Source organism: Mastigoproctus giganteus, chromosome 11, assembly GCF_048544385.1.
Source record: "Mastigoproctus giganteus isolate SK-2022 chromosome 11, ASM4854438v1, whole genome shotgun sequence".
NCBI lineage: Eukaryota > Metazoa > Arthropoda > Arachnida > Uropygi > Thelyphonidae > Mastigoproctus > Mastigoproctus giganteus.
In genome coordinates this window covers 60,141,667-60,166,109 of record NC_143585.1, presented here as the reverse complement: position 1 = coordinate 60,166,109, position 24,443 = coordinate 60,141,667, and the positions used below count along the sequence as shown (strand labels likewise).

Below are 24,443 nucleotides of genomic sequence, written 5' to 3'. Positions count from 1 at the left end.
TTGCTCCATTCGCTAATCATGTTGCCCTTTTCTGTACTCGTTCCTGCAGCCCTACATCCTTCTTAAAATGAGGCCTCCAGACCTGTATACAGTACTAAAGGTGTGGCCTGACCATTGCCTTATACAAGGGGATAATCACCTCCTTATCCCTGCTAGAAAATTTCCTGTATATCATCAACAATACACCATGAGCTACTCTTGCAGCCTGTCTGCACTGCTCAGAAAACTTCATATCTGCCTGCACAATTACCCCCAGGTCCTTTTCATTCTCTACCAGTTCTCTGTCAGTGTAGTACTACAGAGTTGATACGTCACTCTGGGGTTGCTGTTTCCCATATGAAGTACTTTACATTTGTCAATGTTAAAGTTCATTTGCCACCTCTCAGCCCATCTGCTCAACCTTTCCAGATCCTGTTGCAGCAGCATAGTGTCAGTAGTGTCCTTGACAATCCTGCCAACCTTCGTATCGTCGGCAAACTTGGACATTAAGCTTGATATACCATCATCAATATCATTTATAAATACAGAAAACAATAATGGACCCAATACTGAACCCTGAGGGACTCCACTAATAACATTAGTCCACGATGAGCAGTGTCCATTGATTACCACTCTCTGTCTTCTCCCCCTCAACCACCCCTTTATCCACAGCAGCAATTTGCCTCCAGTGCCACACTGCTCCAATTTGTGCAGCAGTCTTCCATGTGCAACAGTATCAAAAGCCTTTCTAAGATCCAAGTATATAATATCAAAGTTATTCCATCCAGTTCTTTTGTGACTGCATCATAGTATCCAATCAAATTGGTCAGGCAAGACTTCCCCTTAGCAAAACCATGCTGTGTCTGAGCTATGACTGAATTCTTGTCTAGATGATCCTGCAGTGCTTCTTTAACCAGTGACTCCATTAATTTTCCAGGAACAGAAGTTAAACTAACAGGTGTATAATTATTTATGTCGCCCTTTGATCCTCCTTTGTGAATTGGGGTTACATTTGCACATCTGCAGTCCATGGGTACTTCCCCTGGGTCCAAGGAAGCTCTCATAATTATGGCTAAGGGTTTGCTTACTTCCTTTTCCGCTTCCTTTAATATAACTGGATAGATCCCATCCACCCCAGGTGCCTTTCTTGTATTTATCTTCAACAATTTCTCCTCCACTTTACTTTTAGTTATTACAAGATTCTCTAGCTTACTGCCAGAGTTGAATACACCTCTGGCATTCCCCTCACTGAATAACTCCTCATGTGTGAATGTTGATGCAAAATATTCATTCAGTTTGTTAGCTACCTGAGCAGGATCATCAACAGTTGACCCATCGATATCAAGTGGACCAATCTGATTCATCCCTTTCCTTCAAGAGTTTACATAAGTAAAGAACTCTTTGCTGTTTTTCTTTGCATCCCTTGCCAAAGATTTCTCGTAATCTGCCTTTGCTTGCCTAACCTCCTTTGTAACTTGGTTACAGATCAACTTGTATCTATCATATCATTGAGAAGACACCATGAGCTACTCTTGCAGCCCATCTGCACTGCTCAGAGAACTTCATATCTGCCTGCACAATTACCGCCAGGTCCTTTTCATTCTCTACCACTGTCAGTGTAGTACCACAGTTGATACGTCACTCTGGGGTTGCTGCTTTCCATGTGTAGTACTTTACATTTGTCAATGTTGAACTTCATTTGCCACCTCTCAGCCCATCTGCTCAACTTTTCTAGATCCTGTTGCAGCAGCGTACTGTCATTAGTATCCTTAAGAACCCTGCCAACCTTCGTATCATCTGCAAACTTGGACATTAAGCTTGATATACAATCATCAATATCATTTATAAATACAGAAAACAACAATGGACCCAACAATGAATCCTGAGGGACTCCACTAATAACGATGACTTTAACAATGAGCAGTGTCCATTGATTACCACTCTGTCTTCTCCCACTCAACCATCCCTTTATCCATAGCAGCAATTTCCCTCCAATGCCACACTGCTCCAATTTGTGCAGCAGTCTTCCATGTGCAACAGTACCAAAAGCCTTTCTAAGATCCAAGTATATAATATCAAAGTTATTCCCTGCATCCAGTTCTTTTGTGACTGCATCATAGTATCCAATCAAATTTATCAGACAAGACTTCCCCTTAGCAAAACCATGCTGTGTCTGAGCTATGACTGAATTCTTGTCTAGATGATCCTGCAGTGCTTCTTTAACCAGTGACTCCATTAATTTTCCTGGAACAGAAATTAAACTAACAGGTCTATAATTACTTGTGTTGCCCTTTTACCCTCCTTTGTGAATTGGGGTCACATTTGCACATATCCAAGTCAATGGGTACCTCCCCTGAGTCTGAAGCAGAAGCTTTCATAATTATGGCTAAGGGTTTGCTTACTTCCTTTGCTGCCTCCTTTAATATAACTGGATAGATCCCATCCACCCTGTGTGCCTTTTTTTATGTTTATCTTCAACAATTTCTCCTCCACTTTCCTCTCAGTTATTACAAAATCATCCAGCTCACTGCCAGAGTTTAACTCACCTTTGGCATTCCTTTCCCTGAATAACTCCTCATGGGTAAATGTAAATGCAAAATACTCTTTAGTTTGTTAGCCAACTGAGCAAGATCATCAACAGTTGAACCATCAATATCCATTGGACCAATCTGATTCATCCCTTTCCTTCTAGAGTTTACATAGGTAACGAACTCTGTTGTTTTTTTGCATCCTTTGCAGATTATGGGAAATCCTTTGCCAAGGATTTCCCATAATCTGCTTTTGCGTGCCTGATCTCTTTTGTGACTTGGTTACAGACCAGCTTATATCTATCATAGGCTTCCATGTCACCTATTAATTTATAAGTACAGTCAGTCCTTGTATAACACGTGTTTACACTACACGAATTTGATTATACCCTATTTATAAATAGGGGAACGATATCTTATACAACACGAACCGAATTCACTTATGCACAATTCGCCTTTGTATTTACAAGAAATGGCAGTCGGACACGAAATCACCCCAACTGAATGCAACACGATAGGAATGAAGAGAAGATTCTGAAAATGTATTTGTGTTTTATATCAGTGAAGGGGAAACACATTTCACCATAATTACATAAAACCAATACAATTCAACTATCGGTATAATCGCAAATGCAATTGTATGGAGTTTACTACCAGTTTATAACAGATTCCACTAGCAGAAACGCAACTGGAAATTGTTTTATGGTAGTAACCCCTAGGAATGTGCTTTAGTAAAATGTGAGGTGTTAATAGTGTATCTCTGCCTTTATGTTGTTGTTTATTCAGTTGCTACATGCACGCAGCTTGCCTCCTCGTTTTGTAATTATGCTTTATTCCCTAAAAATGAGTAAAATACTTTAAAGGTGTGAAAAGGAAGCGTCCTTGTGAAGACACTGCAGATTCAGAGAGAAAAAGAAAAGCAATATCGATAAACAGAGGCGGACTGGGTCAAAATTCTTACCAGGGAAAATTTGTAGTGGCCTCATACTATGGTTTATGGCCAAAATCACACCGGCCTCCGGCCCACTGGGGTTTCCCCAGTAAGGCTTATGGCCAGTCCACCTCTGTCGATAGAGAAAAAATATGAAATTGTGAAACGCTTTGAGTGAAATGAAAGACCATGTGATATTGCACATGTTACAGACCTAAATGAGGCAACGCCGAGAATTACAAAGGATGCAGAGAAAATAAAAACAACTGTCATAGCAGGAACAACTCAAAGTGTAATTAAAATCCATTAGATTAAGATACAAAGAATTGGAAGAGATGGAACGGCTGTCATCTGTTTGGAGAGAAAATCAAACAAAAAACAAGTTTGCTTACGATAGCAGCAAAGGCATTAGCAATATTTTATTACGTAATAGTCGTAATAAAATACTTACCTATTTTATTAAGATTATTTATAGTGTTTGGTAATGTTTTGGTTACAAATGTGTGTTCAATCTTGGGTGGTCGGCGCCTAACCCTGTTTTTCCCATAGGGCCTGTTGTTTATATTGCATGATTTTGCATTGCATGGGATTTCTAGGAACACAACTATTGTGCTATACGAGGACTGACTGTATCCCATGCATTTTTCTTCTCTGCCACATGTCTCATTAGTTCATCTGACATCCATTTAGGCCTAATCCTTGAACAATATTTCTTAGTGGTATGTAAAGCCTAGTAGCTTCCAAGATAAATTCTTTGAATGTTTCCCATTTTGAATTTGCTGTTGGTAACATCATCAGTTGGTCCCACCGTATAGAATTTAAATACTGTCTCAAACCACCGTAGTCACCTTTACGAAAGCAAAAACCCTTCCCTACACCTTTGATGGTAGTTACCTCTTTGAGTAAATCCCACTTCAGCACACTGTGATCACTGCCACCTAGTGGTTCCTTTATCTGCAGATTCTTAATGCATGAAGAATCACTACTGATAATCAGATCAAGAGTATTACTCCCTCTAGTTGCCTCCTGAACATGCTGATGTAGAAAACAATCATCCAATAAATCCACAAAAGCCTTGCTAGTGTGTGAGTGACCAACCGGAAAATTCCAGTCAATATCTGGGAAATTAAAATCCCCCATTATAAGACTCTCTGATTTACTGGCCCACTCTATTTCTCTATACAGTTTCTTATTATACTCATCAGAGTCATTAGGCCTATAGCACTATCCAGCAATGTCGACTGGCTTTACTTCCTTGAATTTTGTGTTTCTTAACTAATAGTATAACTCCTCCTCCTCCTCCCTTCCTATCTTGTCTATCCTTCCTGTACACATTCTACTCCCCAAATTCCAGTTCTGCATTCCTCTTATACCTGTGTGACACCACGTCTCTGATATCCCAACAATATCTGCCTTTGATGTTCTGAGCAATACCAAATTCATCAAATTTATTTACCAAACTCCTAGCATTGGTGTACATGTAAGTATACGTGCACCTGTTCCTATTCTTAGCTACCCTAACACAACCCATGTGTTTACTTATACTGCAATGACTCCCGGCAGTCTCTGAAATTCCCTGCATCTTGTTTTTCAGTGCTGCTCATTCCAGTAGAAGCAAACTTTGACATTAAGCTTGATATACCTTCATTAATGTCATTGATAAATATACAAGACAAAAATGGATCCAACACCAAACCCTGGGAGACACCACTAATAACATTAGTCCACGAAGAGCAGTGTCCATTGATTACCACTCTGTATTCTCCCACTCAACCATCCTTTAATCTGTTGTAGTAACTTTCTATTAATGCTATACTGCTCCAATTTGTACAGTAGTCTTTCAGGTGCAACAATATCAAAACCTTTCCTGAAATCCAAGTATATGATATCAAAATTATTTTTTGCATTCAGTTCCTTTGTGAACACGTCATAGTATCCAATCAGTTTGATCAGACAAGACTTCTCCTTAACAAACCCATGCTGTGTCTCAATTATTACTGCAGTCTTGTCTAGATGATTCTGCAATGCTTTTTAACCAGTGACGGACACGAGATGTTGGGCAAAGGTGCGTGTCACTTAGCAGCAATCTTGGAATCTAACAATCCCTCTTAAGGACTGAGATCTGTTGCTGCATGAGATGGGGAGGTGAGGGAAAGACATCTTCGTTTTGCTTTGAGATGTTCGATGTGGTGGAACCCCTTCAGAAACCTCCAGAAGGAGAGCAGACTTGATTACAGACAAGATTATATCTACCATAGGCTTCTGTCGCCTGATAATTTATATGCATCCCATGCATTTTTGTTCTCTGTCTCGAGTCTCATTAGTTCATCTGACCTCCATTTAGGCCTAAACCTTGAACAGTATTTCTTAGTTGGAATGAAAAGCCACTAGCCTCCAAAATTAAGTCCCTTGAAAGCTTCCCATTTAGAATTCAACATTGGTAACATCATCAGTTCATCCCACTTTTCAGAATTTACAAACTGTCTGAGACCTCTGTAGTCGTCTTTACGAAAGCAAAAGCCCTTCTCTTTAGACTTGATGGTAGTGACATCTTTAAGTAATTCCCACATCAGTATATTCTGATCACTGTCACCCAGTGGTTCCTTTATCTGTAAATTCTTAATGCATGAATAATCACTGCTGATAATCAGATCAAGAGTATTACTCCCTCTGGTTGCCTCTCAAACATGTTGCTGTAGAAAACAGTCATCGAATAAATCCACAAAAGTCTTGCTAGTGTACAACAAACCCACAAGTTTCAGTCAATATTTGGAAAGTTAATCTTCCATTATAAGACACTGAATTACTGGCCCACTTATTTCTCTGTAAAATTGTTAATTGTATTCATTGGAGTCATTAGGCCTATAACAAACTTCTATTGTCATTTTTGCTTTCCTAGTGATTATATCACATCACACTGACTCAACATTGCTTGTCCATCTATGTCAGCTGGATGCACTTCCTTAGATTTTGTAATTTCCCAACTCACAGCAAACCCCTCCACCCTTCCTATTGTGTCTATCCTTTCTGTGTACACATCATATTACCCAAATCCCAATTCTGCATTCCTTATATCTGTGTGACACCATGTCTCTGATATCCCAACAATATCCGTCTTCGATGTCTTTACCAGCACTTTAAATTCATGAAATTTATTTACTATACAAAACAGATGCATGTATACTTACATTAGAGTACATGCAAGTATACATGCATCTGTTCTTACTCTTAGTTACCCTAACAGTGTTTAGGCCTATTTACTTGTTCCACTATGACTCCCAGTAGCTCTTAAATCCCCAGCACTTGCTTTCCAGACTGCTGCTCATTCCAATAGAAATCTGCAAGAATCACTTTCCCCTCTGCCTACAGCCATTGTTTAATCTATTAGTCTGTGTATCCCCCCAAGCTAGAAGTTTTCCAACCCACCCGACATTGCCTCAATAGCATCAGCAAATATTCTTGCAACCTTTCTATTTAAGTGTATCCCATCCCTGTAAAAGCAATCTCTCCTGTGAACAAGCACAGACTACACTGAGAAAAATTCTGCACCACGAGCCTTGCACAAACTCTTCAGGGCTGAGTAGTGATATGTAGTGATCTATAATAATCATGTCAAATGTCATGGCAGGGGAGACTGGAAAAACTGTTCCACATTACATGACCAAACCTTTCACATATTAGTACACTATGATCACTGCCACCTAGTGGTTCCTTTATCTGTAGATTCTTAATGCATGAAGAATTGCTACTTATAATCAGATAAAGCTGATTATAAGTAGCAATTATGCTGCTGTAGAAAACCGTGATCCAATAAATCCACAAAAGCTTTGCTAGTGTGTGAGTGACCAACCCACAAGTTCCAGTCAGTATCTGGGAAATTAAAATCCCCCATTGTAACACAATCTGATTTATTGGCCCACTCTATTTCTCTGCACAATTGCTCGTCAGAGTCATTGGGCCTATAACACACTCCTACTCAATTTTGCTTTCCCAATGCTTACGTCACACCAAACTGACGACACTGCGCTGTCCACCCATGTCAACTGGCTGCACTTTCTTAGATTTTGTGTTTCTTAACTAATAGTATAACTCCTCCTCCTCCTCCTCCCTTCCTATCTTGTCTATCCTTCCTATACACATTGTACTCCCCAAATTCCAATTCTGCATTCCTTATATCTGCGTGACATCACGACATCACATCTCTGATATTCCAACAATATCTGCCTTTTGATGTTCTGACCAACACATCAAATTTATTTACCAAACTCCTAGCATTGGTGTACATGCAAGTATACATAAACCTGTTCTTATTCTTAGCTACCCTAACACAGTCCATGTATTTACTTGTTCCATGATGATTTCCAGCTATCTCTGAAATTCCCCGCACCTTATTTTCCAGCCTGCTGCTCATTCCAATAGAAGCAGTGCAAGAATCACTTTCATCTCTTCCAGCGGCTACTGTTAATCTATTTGTCCATGTATCACCCCCAAGCTAGCAGTTTTCTGACCCACCTAACACTGCCATGATAGTATGAGCAAATATTCTTGTACCCTTTCTATTTAAGTGCAACTCACTCCTGTAGAAGCAGTCTCTCCTGTTAACAAGCACAGACCAGGCTGAAAAAAATTCTACCCCTTGAGCCTTGCACAATCTCTCCAGGGCCGAATTGATTGACAAGACTTTCATCATATACTCCTTCCTATCGTGTCTGGGCAGATTTGCAGACGCTTTCAAATTTAACCCTAACTTGAGGCTTTTTTTTTTTTTTTTTCAACATTGACCTGTACTTGTTAAGTAATTCTGCCGTTCTCCTACTCTTAATATCATTAGTGCCAACGTGTACAACGACATGACCTTTTGTGCCCTTAAAAGATGATATCCGCTCTACTGTTATTTTTGTGAACAGTCTACTCCAGCCCACGTGCAACATCTTGAAAAGTGCTTTCTTCTGGAAGTTCTTCATCATTGATGGCTTTCACATCTGTCATTTCAACTGGGCTTTGAGGAATAATTGCAACCTCTACAGATTCACTTGATTCCTTATGCCGGATTACTCAAATCCATTAACACTTTTGCGACTTCACTAATTGTCAGCAAAGAGTGGTGTGCCATAATGTATTACAGTAGGTGTTCATTATATACCTCTATATAACGAAATCGATTGTTCGTTTGAAAAAATTTGTTAAACAGAAATTTCATTATAAAGAAATATGACCTTTTCAAGGAAATGAAAAATACTGTAATTCAACATTCAGAAATATAGTAAAAGATAGGAAATAGATCAGAAATAATGGGAATGAATAAATTTTCTAACATTTTAAAACAATTTATTAATACAGGTGGTCCTCTCCTATCTGAGGATAATTGGTTCCTGAAAATTCCACTTAAAACGGGGACAAAATTTTCATAATGTTTATTATGTACTTATACATAGTAAAAAAAATGGATTGAAGGAACTGAAAAATGAGACACTTATTTTATTAAATTTTTTTTATTATAATCTGCTGAACAATGTTAAGGGTAAGTAAAGTTTATTGAAGTTACACTTTATTTCAGTTTTACGAATAAAGAATGAATCCAGAACTGGGTTTTTTTTTTTTTTTTTTTTTTTTTGCCATATTTTTTCTGATAAAATTGTGATACAGCATTTATGTCTTTAATTAACTTCTTGTTTAACTTTTGCTGCATGATCACATTCTCACAGAAATATTCAAATGCTTGGTCAATTTTCTCTGGGCATCCTTTAATTTTCAAATATTTATCTTTGGTGATTCCATCACGTCATCATTTTCGGCTTCCTCTTCTTCTGTGGGCAGTTTGTCTAATTCTGATAGCTCCTCATTTGTAAGTAGTTTTGCACTTGATTCAAGCAATTTGCAATATCACCAACTTCACGGAATCGTGCTTTTTTTTGCAAGACTTGTAATTTTGTAACCCGTTCACAATGCATTCTTCTTATTCACGAACAGCATCAGGTATAACTTTTTCCGAGAGTTGTTCATTAATCTACACGAAATTTATTTCCAAACTTCTCCAATCATTTTTATACTATGTAGAATATTAAAACTTTTCCAAAAATCTTCCAAGTTATTTGCATTGCCTGTATCGGTTTCAGAAATTAATCCTTGTAACTGCGGGGGCTCGGATAATGAATACTCGGGTTCCGAAGACCCCCTGTACATGCATATTAAGAAACTACGATGGTAGTTTCCCCACACTACCATTGTAATTTCTTAAAAGTTATCTATGGTGTATCTACACCAATATTATATAGATATTAAATTCTTACTCTTAACGTATTATGCCTTGTTGCATATAGTTATTTTAAATGCATATTAAGAAATGATTACTTACATGATGCGCACAATATATTAGTACACTTTTAAGAATTATTTCGTAAAATATTTGGTTATTTTTTGTTGGTCACTGGATTTTACTGTGCATCATTCATAAAAATGTTTGCATTTTTATTTTCTAGCACATTTTCTTCACACTGAAAGCCTCGACACAATGTTTCAAATGTTTTTCATGTTTGGAAAGTTTAATATTGCCTTTGTTGCCCTCATTTTATTCAACTCATCGTTGATATTGCCACTAGTTCTTTGAATACTTTCCAAAATGTTGGGAGTTACTCGGATATTCAGCTACTATGACATCAACATCATTATCAATTCCTAAAAATTTGTCAAGAACAATTTCTCCACTGATCAAACCTCTTGCTTGGTGTTCTTCCCAAGGTTGCTCAATATCTTGTATTAGTTCATTCCTCTTGTTGCCATTAACTGGCATTTTAGCAAAATCTGATTTTGTGAAACAATTCTTAATCGGCATTTCCGTCGCATCTTGACTCCACACTTTTTTGCCAACTTTGATATGCACATCTGCAAATCTATAACAGAATCTATCTATCTATAGGTTGGTTTCTATTCTCAGTATAATTTTTTTTCAGTATGCACCTTCGGTAGTGCATTTTCAAATTCTTGATAATGCCTTGTTCCATTGGCTGCAGTTTAGACTAGGTAATCGGAGGAAAGAAAACAAGCTTCACACTTGTAAGTTTCAAAATTACCAAGTGGAGGTGAACAGGGCAGTTGTTGACAACAAATGCAATTTTTCTGTTTTCTTTCGTCATCTTTCTATCGAAATTTAAAATCCACTGTTTAAAAATTTCACTTGTCATCCAAGATTTTTTTGTTTTAGTTGTAGTCCAACTCTAACGACTTTATGCATTTGAAACATCGGGGTTGTTTACTTTTGCATATTACCAAAAGCTTCAGTTTTTCATTACTAGCTGTATTTGCACCAACCAAGACATTCTCTCCTTGCTATTTTTACGACCTAAACATTTATCACCTTTAAAAGTCAGTATCTTGTTTGGCAAACATTTAAAAAATAGACCTGTTTCATCAACGTTGAATATGTCTTTGGGTTTGTAGTCCTCCATAATTTTTTTTTCAAAACTGTTTCTTTCCAATGGATAGTCTTCTTTGATTACAGCTCCACTTTCACCAGAAATAACTTTTTCGAGTTAGTGGCACTTCTTAAATTTGTCCAGCCAACCAGAACTGGCTTGGAATGTTTTCTGCCCCAGAAAAGATGCATACTCCATAGCCTTTTATTTTATTAATGGTCCTGATATCGGCATGTTTTTTTCTTGAATCAACTTCACCTGCTTCATACAGGCATAATTTTGCACACTTCCGACTGGGTCGTGTTTCCTGAAACAGTTTGAGAATCAAAATACGGTTTTTCAGAATGGTTGACACACTACTAGCAGGGATACCAAATTTTGAAGTGATTTCTGTTTTTTAAATGCCTCGATCTACACTACTAAGCACTTCCACCTTTTCCAATACACTCAAGGATTTCTTCTTACATTGTTAGGTTACTTGCACAGCAGCTAAAACAAAATTGATTTAGGGACCACTTTTACCTATCAAGTAAACAGACTGGTGAAACTTAATGAAAGTGTGGATGACTCACTTCTGCAAAACAACGGATGAATTTCCGCGATGACAGAAATTCACTCTTCTAATTCTCTAATAGTGTACTTACAGTAGAAAACAGGTTGACCAGAGCCAATGTCTGCGTCTGGAATCTGCCTTAATCTTTTTACTAATGTCTGTGGACATATAGCAGTTGACCACTGCAACTTTTTGGGCTTGTAGTGGTGGCTGTATTGGTGTTAATTGTGGAATGTTTTAGTTCTTAATTCGTGCTCTTAAGAATTAATCCCTTTAGATTTTAAAAGCTGAAAGGATTAGTTCTTAATCCTTTTAGCTTTTAATTCATGCTTTCTACAGCATCAGCTCTATTACCTTAAATGCCACAAGTGCAAACAATGCATACCAAGGTCTCAAAATCAGTTTCATTATATGGAAACCATTTTCAATGTAATGACCGAGGGGAAATCAATTTGCTAAATATAAAAATTCGCTATATGGAAGTTTGTTAAAGAGAGGTCTGACTGTATATAGCATAAATAAAAATTACAACAACATTTGAGTGATCAGTTTTTGATAAGGTATGATTCTTTTATTACTAATAAGCACTATGGAGTGACATAACCTTCCTCCTTTGCTGTGAGTGAACAACTGAGGACCATGATGTATCTAGCTGTTGGCTGTATAAAAATCTTACTACTTTGGTGCCAAATACTGCCACAAAATATAAACCATATATAGTTATTTTCATGGGATACTTTGACAGGTTTGGGAATTAGATTTTGAAAAGTAATGAACATAATTATTTATTACTGCAACAATTATATTCTAGTTGCATTCTAAAAAAGGTCATTAATGGATTAATAACAATAAGTAATCTTAAATTAATTACGATTGCTTATTATTATTGGTATATTTAGATAGTTTCATATGTCTTTAAGATTTTCTTTAACATTTTCTAGACATGGAGGATGCACATACGCATCTTTTGTCTTTGTCTGAAGATAAAGAAGCTTCTTTTTTTGCAGTATATGATGGCCATGGTGGGGCTAAAGTAGCTCAGTATGCTGGGAATCATGTGCATAAAAAAATTGTAGGCCATGCTGCATACAGTATGTAATGAATTTTTTAAAATAGATTATCTTTGAATATCTGTGTTATACAGAAAATAATATTTAGTGTATACATTTTAAAAAATTTAGAGGTTTTTGAATTTTTGTTCTTGTGCTGTTGTGTGTAACCTAATGTTTACTTTATTTGACAAAAATTTTTAAACGGTCCTTAATCTTACTTAGGTATCCTTTCCTCACAAATTCTTGTTATCTTCCTTTAGCAAAAAAAGTACATGTAAAATTTTCCTGCTATTGTGTCAAAATTGGTGCTTTGATAAACTTTAGAAATTAAATATATCCTTAAGGTGTAAAAATATATTTGAACTGAGATTAGTGAATAAAGATGAGGGTATTTTCTTTTTTAAACAGATTTTCCTTTTGCTAGGAATTGCTCCAGATTTTTTATGTTCCTCAGAAAAAAACATTGTTTCAAGTACTTGACGAGAAAATAAAGTGCAAAGCAAAGACAATATTTATATCTTACTGGTAGTTGCTTATTAGCTTTTTTTTGCAGATATTACCATTTTGCTTTATTGCCTTTTTTTTTATTTTAAATATATAGCATGTGTAAAATGCAGATATATGAGCCAAAGCCTTATTCAAAATTGCAGTCAATATTTTAAATGTTAACACTCGAAATTAGCAACAAGCATGAAAAAAAAAAATTTAACTCAAACTTAACATTCTTCTAACCATATGAGTCTTTGTTTTTGTTAAGTCTACTTCCTTTATGAATTGCAGTAGTACTTCAGTTTTTCAGCCAATTATGACTTTAATTAACTGTACTTATGCCCACAGGTGATAAGCTTTTTTTACTGCACGGTCATTTCTCTTCTCTTAGCTATCAGCTTTATATAAGCGCTCATGTGCGAGAACATTATGATTATACCTCTCTCCTCAAGTGGATGTATCCCGCAATACCAAGGAGTGATGTCACCGACTAGTGCAGCGTATGTAGTGCCTGTCAGTTCATCACTACAAATTATTATTATATTAGGGTTACCCATAATTGATTACATAAACCCATATTTTTGTCTGTAAATTGCATATATTCTCTGGTCGATTTGCCTGTTTTGCTGGATAAAAAACCCCCTTTTGGGGGGGGGGGAATAAACCTTGCCATCTATTCCTGAGACAGACTAACTCAGCCACGGAATGAAAAAAAAAAAACTCATTAAAATTCCTTGCGTCGTCGACGGGATTTGAACGTTGGCCTCTTCCACCCGGTGTGGGGAGGACGGTGACAATTCCACTGTGCATGGACAGTTCATGAGTAAACGGAAGGCAAGCAGATTTCAGATCACCTAATATCAGTCAAGATCAGTGCTGGATCCAGTTTCCTGCAAATCATCTCATGCTATGTGCCACAAACAGGGTGCCCAGACAAGGAAAAAGACAATTCTGGAACAACTTTAAGACACATCTCCAAACATTTGATAACAATGAGATCCTCCTCATAGGTGGAAACTTAAATGGACGTGTAGGCCACACCAGACAAGGGTATGGTGTGTATAATGATGATGACACCCACATTTTAGAGTGTGCAGAAGCCCACCCATGATTTGGCATTTGCAAACACCTTTTTCAAGAAGCGGCTGTCACACCTTATCACCAGGGCAGTGTTCAAATTTGTGGTGGCCCTAAGCTGTAACATGTATGAGGCCCTCCTCTCTCTTGCAGTTCACCTGCGACAATATTAAAAAAAGGATTCTTTAAGATGGAGCTAGGCCCTTGTAATGGGAAGCCTTAAGCCGTAGCTTGTTTATCTTATTTGTAAATCTGGCCCTGCTTATCACCTACAGCAGTGGTGATCATACCACACAAATTGATTACTGGCTTGTGCAATGATGAGATCTAAAGCTAGTGACTAATGCAAAAGTCACACCATCAGACAACACTGCCACCCAACACAGACTGCTGGTCCTCGACTTCTAGCTGCAACCCCACTTATTCCCAAAAACAAAAAAACTGAGGTAGAATGCATTAAGTAGTGGAAGCTACCTGAGCACCAAAAAGCCCAGATGAGAACAGTGCTAAGCACATTCCAAATGGACTCTGGCCAAATGCCCATGGTCATATGGAACAACATGGCTGTACACATCAGCACTTGCTCCTAGGGCAGTTGCAGTGCAAGTGTCCTAGGAACTACAAAACCTGGCCAACACTAAATTGACAAACAAGTCTGGTGGTGGAATGACCATGTATGGCAAGCGATTAAAGTAAAAAAAAGTGTATACAAGACATGACTAAAGACAAGAAATGGTGATGACTTCAAACACTACAAGGAACTGAAAGCTGCAGCAAAGCGAGAAATTGCAAATGCCAAAGCTGCACATTACAAGGACCTGTATGATGAACTGGAGATGCGAACAGGATTTACCGACTAGCTGGATCATGCCACTGCTCAATCTAGGACATCGGACACATTATAAACATCAAGAATAAGAACCAGCAGCTGCTGCAAAATCCAGCTGATATTCTATGCTGCTGGAAGGACTATTATGTGAAAATATGCAATGAAGAATACCCGCACTCATAAATACCAACTACTGCGGAGATACCAGGACCCCAGGATCTCACATCTGGTGAGTTATAGGCTTGGCACACCCAAGGTCCTGAGCTGGATATCATCATTCTTCTCTTTCTTGGTGATTTCCTTCTCTCTCTCTCTCTCTCTCTCTCTCGGTAACTTTTTTTTTTATTTTTTTTTTGCCTGGTGCAGCAAAAGCCTCAGACTTCCTTGTACTATATGGCTGATAATGAAAATTACCCGTGCCCCCTATTACAGCTGCTGAGGTAGCAGCTGTAATTAGTAAAATGAAGAATGAAAAAGCGACAAGCCCAGCTGACATACCAGCTGATGTCTGGAAGCTATTAGGCTGGCAGGGTGCAGAATTCTTAGCAGAACTTTTTAATAGGATCACTGAGAAAAATGAAGTGCCATCAAGCTAGCAAACAAGCATCACAATCCTAATTTGGAAGGGAAAAGAAAACATTAGCAACTGCTCAAACTACAGGCTGATACATCTGCTGTGCCATACAATGAAGATCTTTGAGTGCATACTCGACGCACGCATCTGCAATATCATCACAATCTCGCAAAACCAGTGTGGCTTCGTAAAGGGATGCGGAACAACTGATGCTGTTCATGCTGCTCGTTTGGTGATGGAAAGACGCTATGAAAAGAGAAAAGTGGTTCACATGCAATTTTTTAGACCTTGAAAAAATCTTTGACAGGGTGCAACATGAGCTCATATGGTATGCACTGTGATCCCATGGAGTGCCCAAAATCTGTCCATTGGATCCAGTTGTACCAAAATGTCACCAGCACAGTCCACTATGGTGCTGACACTTCACCACCATTTTCCATCCATGCTGGTGTACACCAGGGCTCCGCCCTATAACCTTTCTCTTCATTCTTTGTGTGGACACAGTGACAATGGACATCCAGACTCCCCACTCATGGACCCTACTTTATGCCAACGATGTCATCTTGGCACATGAAACACGCCAGGGCTTTGAACAGTAGACACAGGAATGGAAAGAACGTATGGATAAGTTTGGACTGCGGCTGAACATCAAGAAGACTGAATACCTAGAATGTGGTGCCCAGACAGATGACTCAATTACAATTGATGGCCAGGCACTAATATGTAAAATTCAATTTCAATATGTAAAATTATTAAAATTGTGCACACCTAGCTATAATAATGATATACTACTAGAATTATGCCCATAATTAAGGTAAGTTAATTCCTTGCTTTTTTTTAATTATTAGTTGTGAGTAACATTATCAGTGATGATTGCAGTGGGTTTCATATCGATTGCTAAAGTTATTGTTAGAGCAGAGGCGTATGATGCAAGAAAGCAAACAGTATTAAGTATTATCTTATGTGCCTTTTGGCATCTGTCATATTGTTGAAATAAGTTTTCAACTGGGTTGGCATAATTGCAACATGGAGAGAAAAAAAAAAAAAAAAAAACACCCCTTCCCAATTCACCTATCCATTCACTCCAAATGTTTGTCTAGTACAGCCTTAAATTTAAGCTGTCAACTTCCACAACAACAGATGGAAGTTCCAACAATCAACTACCTGCTGGCTAAAGGCATTTCTGCACATCTATTCTACAATTATTTTCCCACAATTCGAATCTATACTCCCTCAAGTTTATAATCTGAGCAAGCAGAAGAATCCCATTAGCATTGAGCCTGCTGGAACCAGTCAAGACCTTATACACCTGAATCAGATCACCTTGCAGGTGACTCATCTCCAGATGCTGCAACTTGCAGAACTTAAGCCTTTCTTGGTAAGAGCACCCCTTTCTTCCTCTTACCAATCTTGTTGTCATTCTTTGTACTCCTAGCAATCCTACATCTTCCTAAAATGAGGCCTCCAGACCTGTACGCAGTACTCAACATGGGGCCTGACCATTGCCTTATACAAAGGGATAATCACGTTCTTGTCTCTGCTAGCAAAATTCCTATATATCATTGACAAGACTCCATGACTTGCTCTGGCAGCCCATCTGCACTGCTCAGAGAACTTTAAATCTCATTGCACAATTATCCCCAGGTCTTTTTCACTTTCCCCTTCCCTGAGTGTAGTACCACACAGTTGGTATGTTTCTCTTGGGTTACTACTACTACCCATATGCAGTACTTTGTATTTTTCAATGTTCAACTTCATTCGCCACTTCTCAGCTCATCTGCCTAACCTTTCTAGATCCTGTCGCAGTAGCATACTGTCTTTACTGTCATTAAGAACCCTGCCAACCTTTGTATTATTTGCAAACTTGGATATTAAGCCTGATATATCTTCATTGATATCTTTGATAAATACACAGACAACAATGGGTTCAGCACTGAACCCTGGGGAACTCCACTAATAATGTTAGTCCACGGAGAGCAGTGCCAGTTGATTATTACTCTGTCGCCTCCCACTCATCCATCCTTTTATCCATTGTAGCAACCTACCCTTAATGGCATACTGCTCCAATTTGCACAGCACTCTTCCATGTGCAACAGTATCAAAAGCTTTCTTGAAATCCAAGTATATGATATCAAAATTATTTTTTGCATCCATTTCCTTTGTGACCACATCATAGAGTCTAGTCAATTTGGTCAGACAAGACTTTCCCTTAAAACTCATGCTGTGTCTGAACTATTACTGCAGTCTTGTCTAGATGGTCCTGCAATACTTCTTTAACCAGTGACTCCATTATTTTCCCCAGAACAGAAGTTAAACTAACAGATCTATAATTATTTGTTTCACCCTTTGAATCCCCTTCGTGAATTGGGGATACATTTGCACATCTCCAGTCTGTGAAGACCTCCCCTGAGTCGAATGAGGATCTCAGAATCATGGCTAAGGGTTTGCTTACTTCCTTTGCCGCCTCTTAATATAACAGGATTTTAGAAACTAAAAATAATGAAATTTACCTCTTTAATTTGAAAGCTGTGCTTGTTGTTTGCAGTGCAGATAGTCAATTCTGGGTCAAACTTGAGATAAGTGCACACTGATTTCATCTTAAACTGAAATGAGACTGTTCTTGATTCTTGTTAAATAAGAAAAAGTTTGCACACACACACACATGTAAGAAGTTAAACTGCAGCAAAATCGTTCATTGCTTTCCTGTGAATGGCAGGCTACTCTTCTTTCAAAGAAATCCAGAACTTGTCTAGGGACAGATCAGTAAATCTTCTCTTAAAGTCAAGTTCTTGCCCTCGTGGGTAGCACGGTTGTTAGGATCACCATCCTCCCCACACCAGGTGGAAAAGACTTGGGTTTGAATCCTGTCGATGATTGGAAGAATTTTTATGGGTCTTTTTCATGTGGCTGAGTTGATCGGTATCGGGCGAGAGAAGCGTGGTTTTTTTCTCTCGGAAACTCTGGTTTTTCATCTAGCAAACAGAAAATCGACCTCAGAACACGCAATTTACAGAAAATATACCCGGAGCAACATGTCCTTAGTTGCCAATGTTCCTAAAACATAACAACAAAAAGTCAAGTTCTCAGGCTGAGCAGAAGATTCAGAGAAAGGCTCCCCTCATGCAGTCATACACTTGTATTGAAATGGAGGGAAAATACTGTTCAATTTTGTTCTCCAGTTTTTATATGTGGTTTTCAAAAAGACTTGAGACTTGATATCTTTTCTCCACTCTCAAGCTCAAGCAGCAGTGGAAACACTTATGCAATACTTTTTTCCAGACTCAGTTTTCTTTTAAATCCAAGAAGGATTTAAAAGAAAAGGGCCTTGCAGAGACTTCTTGAACTGGTTCATGTGATGACAAATGTCTGCTAAGTATGCTAGTTTCTGCAGTAATTTTTCATCTTCAGTGTTGGGTCCATTGTTGTTTTCTGTTTCATTGATGATGTATTCATTCAGTGATATTGATGATGGTATATCAGGCTTAATGTCCAAGTTTGCAATTCTACCCAGGTGCAGTAGGAGGGAAGTATACGATGAGAGCCTTGTCAATCAATTCGACCCTGGAGAAATTGTGCAAGGCTCAAGGGGTAGAATTTTTCTCAGCCTGGTCTGTGCTTGTTAACAAGCTGACTGTTTCTACAGGGATAAGGTACACTTAAATAGAAAGGGTGCAAGAATATTTGCTGATGCTATCGAGGCAGAGTTAGGTGTGTCGGAAATCCATGTTTTGGAACGTTTACAACAACAGCAGTTGGGGGGAGGTAATTCGGGAGGGAGCATAATACACATCACTTCATTTAAGAATCTGTTACCTTAGTGTAGTATTCTCAATTAATCAGTTGAGTTTATTAATCTTATTAATTTTCATTGTTAATCATTTAAATTGTATTTAAGTGGAAACTGTGCCACTTAATCAACAGGCACAAAGTGGCAGGAGTGCTATGTCTCAGAGGAAACTGAAGGGGGCAATTCTCCACCGCATCACAGCCTAAAAAAATGTGCAACGTGAAATGTTTGCAGACAGAATGGGCAAGCAAGCTTGAATGTCTTATTATGGGTAACTAATCTGCCCCAGATTGATTGGAATAAGGGAGGGAATCTCATGATGGGAAAAAACTTTTAAATAAACTAGATAAGTATTATTTGTACCAGCATGTTAGAGAAAGTACTAAGGGTGAGAATATTCTTGACTTCATCATTACTAACGATTCAGATGACATCACAGGGCTTAAAGTACAGGAACCGATGTCAGGAAGTGAATGTGCAATCGTCAGCTGGAACATGAAGATGTTGCAGTAGTTAAAGGTAAAGGCACGTGTTTTATCTTCAGAAGTGGAGACCTTGACGGTTTAAGATGCTATATGGCATCTGTGAACTAGGTGGATTGCCGAGGGATGGAGAATGCATTTGATTTATGGAATACTCTCAATGAAAAAATCACAGAAGCCATGAACTCATACATATTTTCAAGAAAATACTGCAGGAGGAGGATGCCGAAATGGATGACTGTGGAACTGGCTGGTTAAGTCGAGCAGAAAAAGACACTGTGGGACAGTTGCAGAGTGATGAAAAGTAATGAAACCTACAACAGGAACAAGTTGATCTGTCTTGTTTGAAGAAAATCAAGTTGATTTTCTTATATTCGTTTTTGAATAGAAGGTTAGCAATCTACTAGAAGATAAATCTAATAGGAAGAATAATTGGAGTTGATCTGCTTTTGGATAGTCTAGTGATAATAGTGCTCTCTTTTCATTTCAGATTAATAAATGTTTCTTATAGTTTGTGGTTTTCCTAACTGTTTAAATGGATAAAAGAAAAGGGCAGAAAGGAGGGGGAAGGATGAGGAGGTGGCTGCTTTCCCCCTTTCTTCTAGAGTTCCCTGGCTGAATACTGATGGCAGTAAAAGAAGTTCTGATAGTAAGCTATTGAAGGGAAAAAGTATTAAGACTGGGTGTGGCTGCTGTAGTGGGGGGAAATCTTCCTCTGCCCATTGCTGTAGTTAGCACTAGCAGTATGACAGATGTTAGCGAGCTCGGGTGATAATTTTCCCTCTAGTCAGAGTCAGTCTGATGTGGCAGATCAGGGTATTCAAATCGAGGAGATCAGGGAAGGAATACAAGAATTACAGATATTTTCTGAACCCAGGTGTAGTGAGATTCCAGACATACACCCAGAATTTTTGGATGTAAATGAAGATAGTTTTTTTGGAGATGTTGGCAGGAGGAGCATTGGCACAGGGAAAGTGACATTGTGTCAAACATTCACGAACAGCATTGTCGGGATGTGGACGTTAACTCTATTTATGAATTGGTGTCTAAACTGAAGAAGTTAATTGTTGATTACACAACTAATGAAGCCAACAAAGTGAAGAAGGCTGTGTCGAATTTCATTCTGGACAAATGGGTGGATACGGAGACAATCATTATGGTTCTGTTGATAGACAACGAAAAGTTAAAGGCAAAGATTGATGAGCTACAAGTTAGGGCAGGTTTGTTTGAGGATTTAATCAGGGGTCAACCTGTGTTGAGTGGAGGTAGTGAACAGAAGATCTCTTATGCAGATAAGCTTAAATCTGATGTTGTCCAGGAGACGTTTGTCAATGATAAGGGAAATCTTTGCAATTGAGGACAGGTTAGAACAGACAATGTGAAACCAAAGGTTGCGAAGTCTAAAATTAATAATACTTTGATATTGAGAGCTAAGGAAGGCTCATCATATGGTACTAGTCAGGAAGTAAAGGAAGTTGTGGTGGAGTTCCTGAGACAGAACTTTAAGGAAGTTAAAGTTAGGAACCTATGTACTATGTAAAAATAAAGGAGTTCTGTTAGAGTCAAAGAAATTGGAGGATTTAAACAGGATAGCCAGTCTGAAGAAATTTCACGATAAAGGTATTAAAGTAGATAAGGTGAAGCCTGACAAATCCAACTATATTAATTTTTGATGTACCCAAAGAAATCAGTAAAGAGGAAATGCTCCAGGATCTGTATTACAAGAATTTAGTTGACTATGGTTTTGGTGGTCTCTGTAGCTGAGCGGTCAAGAGTGGGAGTGCAGCAGCACACGCTCTTTGAGTAGACTGGGGTTCAAGCCCCTGACTGCTAAATACGGTTGATCTGCCAACCTGCACTGGACCAGCGTGGCAGATTATGGTCCATTTCCCTCAGCATGAATTGTTGAGGAGGCTTCCATCCTGCAGTGGGTTGATAATGGCTGCAGTTTACCTTTTATGGTTTTAGTGAGCAGGAGGTGAAAGAAGGAATAATCTTTAGGTTTAGCACTGGGTTAAAACCTAAAGTAACCAATTGGGTCATTAGTTTACCATCAAAAATGTATAAGTATTTATTTTGCAGTGATAGAATCTATCTTGGTTATAATTCTCATTAGTTCTGGAAGTTCATAATTATTACAAAGTGCTTTTACTGTTTAGGTTCACTCTTCTGCATTTTGTTCTCATAAAACTGTGACTTGTGGGCATTGTGCCCAATAAGGGCACATTTACAAGGATTGCCAGAGTAAGGATCAGCCAGCAGATTGCTTTAATTGTAAAAGATGTGGAAGGATAAGTGATTCTGTTAGAAATCCCAAATGTCCTGAGTTTCTCAGAGCTATGGAAGTTGCAAGTATGCATATCTGTAATGAGTAGTTTGAATTCAGTAAATGTTAGCTTTGATATTCCAGGAGTATATTTGAATTGTATACAATTAATTGGACAGATAGCTCGAATTGTTATTGGTGAAGCCGGGGTAGTCATGAAAACAGTTTCGATATATTGTGTTTGCAGGAGCCTCGCTTGGGAGTATTTGCTGGCTCATATAGTGACAGGTTTTCCAATAACTGCCAATGTGATTCATACTAAGAGGGTTAAGCCTAAAACTGCAATAGTGATATTAAATAAAAATTTAAATGTGACAGTGATTTCTAGTCTCTGTACTGAGCTAGTTACATGTATTCATATTAATACAGTGGTTGTGTCTTTTTATATAGTCTCAGCTTATTGTCCTTTAAGTGTTGAGCATTGATTGTTTCATCCAACTATTGGAACATGTTATGGATTTTATTTCTGGAGGGAATATCCTTCTAGCTATGAATGTTAATGCTAAATCCCATATGTGGTATAGTAACACTGCTGATAATAGGGGAGTTCAAATGGAGGAATTTATTCTAAGTCAGAATTTGAATATATTAAATTTACCTGACAAACCATACACTTTTGATAATGTTCATGGGAGCTCTAATATTGATATAACCTTGGCTTCTTACCAATTAAGTAGGAGATTATTTCATTGGGATGTAATTACTAAGTTTACTAGTAGTGATCATAGGTCAATTGTGTTTTTTATTAATTTGATGGATGGGCAGTTGGTTGAGACACATTTGCAGGAGTGTTAAAGGTTTAATTTCAGGAAAATTAATTGGGATAGATTTGATAGTATAATTAGGAGTAATATTACAAATGAAGTTAAACTCAGTTTCTATAAATTGAATGCACTTGAGTTAGTTTATTTTTTCAGTCAGTTATGCATAATGCCTTGAGCTTTGCTGCAAGAAGGAGACGAGATAAGGCATACAATGTACCATGGTGATCTGATGAGTTATCTATACTAAGATCAGAGATGTTTAATCTGAGGAAAAGGTATCAGAGATTGAGAAGTCGGGGTATGGCTGAGGCCCTGGTTAGTAGGGAACTTTTTAGAATTAAAAGGAAACAGTATCATATGGCAATCTATTCTCATAAACTCAAGGCATGGCAAGATTTAGTGTTGTCTGTTGGGAATAATGACCCATGGAGTTTATTATCTGATAAGTACTGTCATAACTGATGATATGGAATCCTGTGATTGGTATACAACTATCAAGTCTATTACTGATCAGTTATTTTTAGCTGACTGTGAAGCACAGGATACTGCGTATCAGGCTATGGTTATTGGGGAAAACAGAGCTTATCAGGATTCTAACATTAGCATTAGTAGAGGCATATGATGCAAGAAAGCAAGCTTATGCAGCAACAGCCAAAACAAAACAAAAAACTTCCACTTCACCCCTCCGTTCGTTCGAAATACCTGTCCAGCTGAGCCTTAAATTTATTTAGGCTATCAACTTCCACAACAAGGGATGGAAATCTGTTCCACCAACCAACTACCTGCTGGCTAAAGGCAAATTTCCGCACATCTGTCCTTCCTCAGTTTGAATTTATGCCCTCTCAGGTGATTATTCTGAGCAACAGGCAGAATCGCATCAGCATTGAGCATGCTCAAACCATTCAAGGCTTTGTACCCATCTATCAGATCACCTCGCTGGTGCCTAGTCTCCAGACACTGTAATTCGCAAAACTTAAGCCTTTCTTCGTAAGAGCACCCCTTTGTTCCATTCACTAATCTTGTTGCCCTTCTCTGTACTCGTTCCAGCAGCTCTACATCCTTCTTGAAATGAGGCCTCCAGACCTGTATACAGTACTAAAGGTGTGGTCTGACCATTGCCTTATACAAGGGAATAATCACCTCCTTATCCCTGCTAGAAAAATTCCTGTATATCATTGACAAGACACCATGAGCTACTCTTGCAAACCATCTGCACTGCTCAGAAAACTTCATATCTGCCTGCACAATTACCGCCAGGTCCTTTTCATTCTCTACCACTGTCAGTGTAGTACCACAGAGTTGATACGTTGTTCTGGGGTTACTGTTTCCCATATGTAGCACTTTACATTTGTCAATGTTAAACTTCATTTGCCACCTCTCAGCCCATCTGCTCAACTTTTCTAGATCCTGTTGCAGCAGCGTACTGTCATTAAGAACCCTGCCAACCTTCGTATCGTCTGCAAACTTGGACATTAAACTTGATATACCATCATCAATATCATTTATAAATACAGAAAACAACAATGGACCCTGAGGGACTCCTCTAATAATGATAAATTTAACGATGAGCAGTGTCCATTGATTACCACTCTGTCTTCTCCCACTCAACCATTCCTTTATCCATAGCAGCAATTTGCCTCCAATGCCACACTGCTCCAAT

General features: G+C 38.3%; 1 protein-coding gene across 3 annotated transcripts in view; it reads left to right on the top strand.

Moving 5' to 3' along the window:
• LOC150078039 (putative protein phosphatase 2C T23F11.1) overlaps window positions 1–24,443 on the top strand; it is a 157,742-nt gene that overhangs the window by 43,276 nt on the left and 90,023 nt on the right. For all 3 annotated transcript variants that reach the window (XM_090384333.1, XM_090384332.1, XM_090384334.1), the window contains exon 3: window positions 12,345–12,494. In XM_090384333.1, the coding sequence (XP_090240459.1) occupies window positions 12,345–12,494 (150 nt within the window). The remainder of the gene's footprint in view (window positions 1–12,344; window positions 12,495–24,443) is intronic.